Genomic DNA, 9,288 nt, shown 5'->3' with positions numbered 1-9,288 from the left:
ATGCCTCCACTTGGAGCCATTGGAGCCAACGGAGCAGACACAAAAACGGGGGAGACAGTCTCCAGGGGATGAACAAGGGTAGTGGGGCTGGGAAGCTGAACCCCGGTCAGGTACCTCCAAAACCGGGGGAGGAAGGACCTGGAAAGGTCCGTCCACCCAGGAAAGACGGTGGTAAGGGGTTACGGCAGGCTGAGGGCTCTCAGCCGCACCAGACCAGGGAAATAGAGGGGGATGACGCCTCCTGGACCCTGGTCAAGAACAAGAGGAAACCAAAGACGTCAAGGGCCGAAAAGAAGGCCCAGGCGAATGAGGGTAGCAAGAAGTCTAGGGTAGGCGCCAATCACTGGGCGATGCCCTAGTCATCACGGCGGACGAGGCTAAGTACTCGGACGTCTTGAAGGCGATGAGGAGTAACGGCAAGCTCGGTGAACTCGGCGCCGACGTACGTCGAATAAGACGTACCCGGATGGGCGAGATAATCCTCGAGCTGAAGCGGGGCGTCTCGCAAAAGGACGCCGCCTACAAGAAGTTGGCGGAGGAAGTCCTAGGCGAGACGGTCAAGGTGAGGGCACTCACGACGGAGGTGAATCTAAAGGTTAAAGACCTGAACGAGATCACCGAAGTCGAAGAGCTCGTCACGGCACTGCGGCGACAGTGTGAAGTGGAGACGCCCACCGCAGCCGTTCGGCTACGGAAAGGTCCGGCAGGGACGCAGGTAGCATTGGTTCGGCTATTTGCAGCGGACGCCTCCAAGGTAGTCAAGTTAGGGAGCGTCAAGGTGGGATGGTCGGTATGCCCTGTGGGCATATACGAGCAACCCGAAGTTTGCTTCAAGTGCCTGGAACCGGGGCACAAGCAATGGGACTGCAAAGGCCCTGACAGAAGCAATCTCTGCCGACGCTGTGGATTGGAGGGACATAAGGCACAATGCTGCACGAACCCTCCCAATTGTTTGATTTGTTCCAGCAAAGCTGTGAACAGCAAGCACACTATGGGGAGTTCGATGTGCCCGGCGTTTAAGCGTGCTGCAAAATCACAGTGCAGGTAACGCAGCTGGCTTGCTCGGCCTCGCCCGAGTGTTTGGTGTGCGCAGGTTTAGAGGAAACGGCGGAACACGTGTTGTTCACGTTTTCGCGCAATGCGTGACCACATGCTTGTCACATGTGGTCTGGACACTACCCCGGACAACCTAGTTCGGAGGATCATCTTTCATCTTTAAAGTTGGCTGGAACGCCGATTTATCGGCTATCGCCCAAATCGTCTCGGAGCTACACAGAAGGTGGCGCGTGGACTCAAGGATGGCTAGTTCAGACGCAAATAAGAGGTGGTCAAGGGATCGGAGTCGGCTTCATGGGTCATACCGGTGGTCATGCTCTGTGGTCGAACTCGATCCTTTTATCGAACAAGTCGCCGCGCGAAGAACAACATGGTATACTCGCTTTCGCGGCGTCGGTCAACCGGGCGGGTTCCGAGCCCGAGGACGGAAAGGGGTCCTCGTCAAGGCTGGGGCAGGCGTAGGCACCGCGTCGGCAAGTCCCTCTGTGTGCTGGCGAATAGGCCCTATCGCAGAAAGGTCAATTTGGGGTGCACGCGGCATCATCATTCTTGATACCAGTCGTGCAGAGGGAAGCAGGCGCGAAGTCGACCCTTCCCACCTTCCGAGGACATAGGGCGTGGTAAGGCCACCTGGAAAGCCGGCAATGCGCTGGCACGATACCATGGTGTTCTTCTAAAAAAGCGAGTTACGATGTTTGGTGCTGCAAGGACACGCAGCTAACCTCGAGGGTGCGTTGTGCACTGGCCCCCTTTAAAGCATTACTTTCTGGTTGTACCGAAGGGACTATGGGCTTGGCGGCAATGGAAACGGTTTAGCGGGTCGGGGATGTAGTCCTGCCTCCCTCGTTTGCTGTTGGAGGTGATCCCTAACCCCGCACTTCCTGGGCAACCCAGGATGTCTGTTGAGCAGATTCCCCCTCCATTGCTTAGGAAGACCGAAACGAGAGATCATTCGATAATTCACAGCAGTATACTTGTCAGCAGCTGGGGGGTATGCAACCAAATCGGTTATGTGACAAATAACCGATTGATCTATTTTTGCGACTACGTGGTAGAATGTGGTCTCGTTATTCACGATTTTTACAAGATGGCATTGCGCCTCCGCTTGCGCAAACCACATGACGGGGTCGGCCTCGGTCGGCCACATGACGGATGCAGCCGCGGAGCCTTCGTCTGCATTTTGCATTTTGAGGGCCAGTACATGGGCCAGTTATGCATATAACGGCAGACTAGGTCTAGCGAGGCGTGGGTTCTGGAGGAAAAAAACGCGTTTGTTCATTTTCGTAAAAATTTCTAGGAATTTTGCGAATATTTAGCCCGTGAAGGTAAAATTTGCGCTTTTCATTTCCTTAGTAAGAGAAGGGCGCCCAACGATGGTTTCGCCAAGAACGCTAGGACTCTACGCCACGGCTCTGTTAACGATGTATTTATGAGTATCTTAACAGATATGCATAGAACAAAAAAACAAAAGTTGTCGGCGGGAAGTAAAACGATCAAGCTTTTTAAATAAACCCACTTTCCACCGAACCATATCTAAAAGAAAATTAATTACTGTCGCAATCACTCAAAGTACGGTGCTTTTAAAGGCTTAAAAATTTCATCTGGCTCATATTTGTCATTCTTGTAGAAAAGCAGACAACAGGCATCAATAGTAAAAGTTTCTGCGATTTGATAGTAAAAATAGTATTTCCTTTATCAACATTTATTAGCCTTTATCAAGCTTTACAGTACCCATCTGTTGAGACAGATAAAAAGTGAATCTCAATTAGCCCAATGGAGTTTAATGTTTATTCATATGTGCATTGAATTTGTTGACCAAGCGTTCTTTTCTATATGCAAATTTGCGCCTCCTACAACACACTTATCTAATCAAGCCGGCGTAAAATAATCCTCCACAGTAAATACGCTGGTCTACTAATGATGTATTACCAATTAAAGATAGAGCAAACCTTTCAAGCTACTGGCGCTATATGTCTAATCTTCATAAACGCCATAAGGTAGAAGCTGATTGAACGCGTCCACAACCAATCAGTTTCATTTCACGTTTCGACGACTGCAGACGAAACTTCCAACAGCCGCTTATCATCGAACGATGGCACCGAAGAACGAAAATCTATGCGCTCTGGTCTACGGCCCAAACGATCTCCGCCTGGAGCCCCGTCCCATACCGGAGCCGGCCTTCAATGAGGTGGTGGTCGAAGTGGACAGTTGTGGGATTTGCGGAACGGATATCCACTTCCTCAAGGACGGCGGATTCGGAGCGCAACGTTTGGTCAAACCGATCGTTCTGGGCCACGAATCAGCTGGAGTGGTCCGCAAGGTTGGCAGTCAGGTAACGCACCTGAAGGTCGGTGATCGGGTCGCGATTGAACCAGCTGCCGGCTGCCGAACGTGCGATCTGTGCAAGGTGGGCAAGTATAACATCTGTCTGGATGGAAAGCATTGTACGACGCAGAAGCACGACGGAAACTGTTCCAACTACTATGCCCAATACGCGGACTGTTGCTTTAAAATGCCGGATCACATGACGATGGAAGAAGGTGCTTTACTGGAACCGTTGGCCGTGGCAGTGTACGCCGGAAGACGGGCGCAAATTGGTCTGGGCAATAAAGTGGTGATCTTCGGTGCGGGGCCAATCGGACTGGTTTGTTTGATTGCGGCAAAGGCAATGGGCGCTACGAGGACTGTGATTTTGGATTTGGAACATACTAAGCATCGTTTGGACGTGGCTAAGCAGCTGGGCGTAACAGGAGTCATTGGAATTAAGAAGGAAGACACGGAGGATGAATTGGTGAAAAAGATTCATGCTGTGTTGGGAGGACCTGCTGATAGGGTTCTGGAATGCACCGGTTCTCAGCCCGGAATGAGAATCTCTATCAAGGCCACGAGAAATGCAGGCAAAATCTGCTTAGTCGGGTTGGGAAACAAGGACGTTCAGTTGCCCATGGTCGATGCCATTTCCCGGGAAATCGACATAATAACTTGCATGCGGTATAATCATGAGTAAGTGGCCGAGATTATAGTTTTAAAACTTTACCATAACCGTTCTTATCTCTTTACTGTCTTATAGTTATCCAGCCGCGTTGGAAATCGTTGCAAGTGGTTATGTGAATGTCAAACCGCTAGTCTCACATCATTTCGATTTGTCCAACGTTCATGAAGCATTTCGTGTTGCCAGTCAAGGCGAAGGAGTTAAAATTATGATTCATCTTATCCCACGTGACACCAACAACCCGATTCCTTTCACTAAATAAGTCAACCAAAAAGGATTTCTTTCCTATTGAACTGTGCAATTATAACCATTATTCTATACGTAATATATAATTATAAACAATATAGAACTAAACTTGACTTACCTAATTCAAAAGTCCCACCCTCGGTACTCCTTGACAATGCAGTTGTTATCTTTCCGCATTCGCCGAACAGCACTAGCCTCTCCCTTTGGAACGGCGCGCTTCTTTTGATCCTTCTTTTCCTGCTGTCGGATACCTCCTTTCACCCGGTCCGTCACCACAGAGGGTGCAATGGTGCTGGCCGTGGTGGAATATGACCGCGCACTTCTCGCATCGTCCAGCAATTTTCGAACCATTATCATACGATATTCACGAGAGTTGGGATCAAGCTCGGCCAACTTGTCATCCTGCTCGTTAGTGATCAGTTCGTCCGAACTGATAGATGCGCCATCATCGGCGTCATTGTTTGCAAGATTTTCGTGCGTTTGTTCTGGGTGCGGAAGAATTGATTCTATTGCTGAAATAGGTACTGGGGAAGATGCCAAATTATCTTGGAGTGCATCCTTGAAAATCTCTTCCTCATCATCATTGAAAGGCTTATCCATTTCTTCAGCTGACATAGAGGCAATATATTTCAGAATACTTGAATTCTTGTCCTCTTGTTTGGATGCTACGGCGAAAATATATATTTTTTATTAACTAGACACTTTTACTAGTCAGGAACACTCCTGACCCACAAAATAACCTACCTGGCTTCTCCTCCGAGAACTTGATTTCATCTTCAAGCTTCTTCCTACATTCTTCGATTTCCTTCTCATCCAAATCCCCTGTTACGCTGTCCTGATAATCATCATCGCTGGCTTCATCACTATCATCTGCTCCACTATCCTGATGATATTCTTTCAGAATGTCCTCCTCCATTTCTTTGGTAAAGCCATATCCAGAACACAACACCTCCTTATCTAGTTCATCCTCCCGTTCCAAATCCGTAAATTTCGGGAATTCTTCGCTCTCGTATCCAAACTTTTTACGAAACAATTCTCTAACTCCTTGCACATCCCGATCGAAATACATTTCAGCGTTCGGGTGTGAAGTCGACACCATCTGCGGGAAATCAATCAACACTGGCTTTTGGTCCTCCGTTATCATAACGTTAAACTCGTTGAAATCCCCATGAATTACGCCACAGTTGCCCAGCCGCACAATCAAATTCATCAAATCATCATAAAGCGCTTCCACGTTACCCACTTCGCATATGTTCGTCAACGGATACCCGTCAACCAGTTCCATAATCACGCAATGTCGATTGAAATCGATCGGTTCCGGGACGGGAAACCCTCGATCATACAGTGCCTTCATGTAGGCGAACTCTCTCGTAGCCGAAATGCGCGACAAATACAGCCAACTCATCTTGTGGCGCTTGCCGTGATAATCTCGCTTCTCCTTCACATTCCGGAAACATATCCGCCCCAAACGGTGAAGCTTCAAACAAAGCGGCTTTCCTTCCTCGTTGACCACCGTGTAGATGTTGGATTCCTTTCCCACTCCAATTTGATTCCCGAAACCGGATACCGATCCTCTCAGCGTCAGCGACTTGAGTGCCAGATAATCGTATCCGGTGTTCGTCAGACGATAACCGTCATCTGTAATATCAAGACCCAAATGTTTGTACTCATAAAGTCATCCATTCCCAGCCCTGCCACAACAACTTACATCTCTTTCCACGTTCGTACGAAAGCAACTTGTGTTTGCACAATTCACGCAGCAATTTGTGCACACCTCCGGCTTTCAAGCTGGCAATGGCCGCAACCAGTGCCCCTGGTACCAACTCGTGGTTTTTCATACCCATTTCAATCTATGATTTAAGAGAAACAAAATATAAAATAACGTAGAATAAAATTCGGCACACCATATAAATAGAACTTACGGCAGTGAGAATACGAAAATCTTCCTTGCTCAGGTACCGTAGGACGGTCACGTTTAGTTTTCCCATCTCGGAATTTTCCTTCAAGTTATTTCACAAAAATCGGTTATAATCCTTCCATAAAAATGAAGATATTTGCGATTAAAATAAAAGAACTGCGCAAAAAATCACTGATTTTGTTTTTGACGAACAAACCTCGTGCGAGCGTTTGTTTATGGATTCTGATGTCGAGAATGTCAAATTGTCAAAAAAGAACTCACGATTGAGGGCTCGAGATGTTAGGTCAACAGTGGTCAAAGTCGCTTAAAACCACCCCCCTGGCGTTCTATTGAGTTCTACAAGCACAGTTTTTCGCACACTAACGTCACTGTACAGAATATTTATATAAAGTAAAAGTGGGTGGTAATCTTGTTGCGGCAAAAATATCACGAATACTTTTGGAGGAAGACAGCACACATTGACAGGAATACAGCGAAGTCACGCACACCTCCATTCATTTGGAGAAGTCAATACTATCACAGGATCACAGGGGTTTGACAATAGCCACCATGTCCACGGACGGTAGCTCATTACCGTCCGTTGTTATTGTACGAAAATAAACATCATGTGTTTTGTTTACTATTTGTTTTGGTTAAATCTGAAAATTGTTTTCTAAATAATTTGCAAGGTTTATATCTTTGACCATGGGAATTATGTTATTTGATGATAAAATATAATAAACTTACGAGTTGGAGGGAATCTACAGGTGAAATCAAGCGCTACACGATAAGCATATGCGGTATTTCGAAAAATTTCGTTTCAGGTGGTTCGAAACGAAATTCCGCGGAATTTCGCGGAATTTGAGCATGGCGATATCTGATTTCTTGATTTCGTTTCGTTTCGTAAAATTGCAAAAATTTCGCTTGAAAAAACTAGCTTCTAACGAAATTTAACGGAATTCCGCGGAATTTCGAAACAAATTTAAACTTAAACCATACTTTATATTAACAAAAATTTTGGCTGCGCCGCTGAACAAAATCGTTAAGTTGTTTTCAAAACTCAAGGTGATACAACATTCCTATTAACGCTTACTATATAACCCCATTCTTATTCGCCAAATTCGTATGTAGTTTTTTTTTTTGACTTTTTTAAGGAGACTTTCAGCCCGAGGCTGGCTCGTCTCCGCCGTATGTAGTTTTTTCGTATGGAAACAATCGTGTGGATGCTGGTCATGGGACGGCAGCTAGTCCGGGAGAACGCGAAGTGAAAAAAATCTCGTTGCAGAAATTAGTTTAACCAGTGTGCAATGGATCGTGTTGATGCTGATCACGCCAGCTAATGTGGGAGAACGTGAAGTGATAAGACTAATGTCTGCATCGAAGAGCACAAAATTATTTAGTGCGGAATCGATCGTGTTGTAGAAGATTATTAAACGAAGCACATTGATCTTGCGTTGGATTAAAAACACAGTTTTCGTCTTCTTGTTTTCAAAATAACTTCGTTTATAATAAATATTTTGTCATTTACCAAGGGGTTTCACACGAATTACCTTCTCAACTAACCGACGATTTTTTTCCAGTAGCGCTCACGGAGATGCAGAGCATTCCTCGGTCTCTTATAACAATGAGTGTTAAACTAATTTTCCTCTCCTAATCCTAAATTGACTATAAGCACGTGACCAACATCATTGTTGGTCATGAATTGGAAACTCCGAAGCAAGTATACAATAAGAATAACTTTTTGGTATCCCAAAAATATTATTTAATTGATGGGCTGTGCATATTTGCTGTTCTCGGACAATCATGATTAGCAACTACGATGTGTGCAGTTAATCAAGCTAATAAGCTCTTCTTTGACTATTTGCACAATATGTAAGGAACATTGCAGATTTGTGGGCATTTCTAGATCTTCGCATGGAATTTGCAAAAAAATCCAGAACGGGTTGAAAGATCATTAACATTGCTGATAATTCTTTACTTAGGATTGCTTTCAGCTTATACTGACCATAACAGCTGTTCACATATGCCAAGGACACATAGACAGTAGCTCAGTTTGTCGAGTGAAATTCAATCGGAAATACATATCTTCGTGCATTTTAGAAATGTGCACAGGATTCTTGTAGTGAGCAAATGTATGGTACATATACAGTATATGTAGACGAAGAATAAGAAGGAATACATTTTGGCTGATACGCTTTTTTCAAATGTTGGTCTAGTAATATCAATTCTCTATCTGCGTATACGCCTGGCAGATGTGGATACATAATTGAGTATCCCATTAAATAAAAAATAAATCTAAGCATTCAAGCTAAGCAAGTCAGTACTTAATCCACGCTGACAAGACAATATGAAGTATGCTTCAGCATAATTACATAATTCTTCTCCTCGTTTGTCGGGTGAAGATCACTGCGTCCAGATTTTAGGACTATTGTGATATACCCTTTTGCTGTGAAATACGCAAGTTATCTCAGTAACATGTTTGTCACTGAGATACCTTGGTATCGACTGAACTCAAGACCATCTATTATTGATGGATAGAGATCCTGAGTTACAGTATGTGACTCCCCCATTCTGGCGAGACTAGCTTTATGAAGCCAACCACGTCCTTGGGGGATAAGATCCATATGTCAGCAGGCCCTAAAAAGGGCTTGCTGAGAACTTTGAACCTACGTTGAGTGAGTGCACTGCAATAGCAGAGGATGTGTTCTGATGTTTCTCTCTCCTCGTCACAGAAGCGGCAATTTGAGGTTTGGATTGCTCCGATCTTTTGTAGATGGTATCTGCAGGGGCAGTGTCCAGTTATTAGACCGGTGTAGATGTTGAGATCCCTTTTGTTGAGACCTAATAGTTGTTGGGTTTTCTTGGGGTTAATCGTTACGAGCCTTTTGGATTGGCTCGTATGGGGAAGTGCATTCCAGTTTGATGTGATTTGACTGACCATATATTTGTTCAGTTCCATTTTTACAGAGCAGTCTGAGATCCCGCAGAAGGGCTCAGGGCCAATGAACCTTTCATTAGATCCATTCCTGGCTAGCTCATCAGCAATCTCGTTTCCCTCTAGACCCGTATGTCCTGGGATCCAATATAGGTAGACTCG

General features: G+C 45.5%; 2 protein-coding genes across 2 annotated transcripts; one reads left to right on the top strand and one right to left on the bottom strand.

Moving 5' to 3' along the window:
• Positions 1–3,063: 3,063 nt before the first annotated feature.
• Positions 3,064–4,402, top strand: LOC134226714 (sorbitol dehydrogenase-like). The gene is made up of 2 exons (XM_062707669.1): positions 3,064–4,059; positions 4,127–4,402. Exons 1-2 carry the CDS (start codon positions 3,149–3,151, stop codon positions 4,308–4,310), a joined length of 1,095 nt encoding a protein of 364 aa, XP_062563653.1. The 5' UTR covers positions 3,064–3,148; the 3' UTR covers positions 4,311–4,402.
• LOC134226712 (uncharacterized) lies at positions 4,359–6,446 on the bottom strand. Its single transcript, XM_062707668.1, has 4 exons — positions 6,217–6,446; positions 6,003–6,144; positions 5,039–5,932; positions 4,359–4,959 (listed from the first exon to the last, which is right to left on the bottom strand). Exons 1-4 carry the CDS (start codon positions 6,280–6,282, stop codon positions 4,418–4,420), a joined length of 1,644 nt encoding a protein of 547 aa, XP_062563652.1. The 5' UTR covers positions 6,283–6,446; the 3' UTR covers positions 4,359–4,417.
• Between the last annotated feature and the right edge of the window lie 2,842 nt (positions 6,447–9,288).

The sequence above is a fragment of the Armigeres subalbatus genome, chromosome 3, assembly GCF_024139115.2.
Source record: "Armigeres subalbatus isolate Guangzhou_Male chromosome 3, GZ_Asu_2, whole genome shotgun sequence".
NCBI classification, from domain to species: Eukaryota; Metazoa; Arthropoda; class Insecta; order Diptera; family Culicidae; genus Armigeres; species Armigeres subalbatus.
The sequence above is the reverse complement of the archived record's forward strand: the minus strand, read 5'-3'. Positions and strand labels throughout refer to the sequence as shown.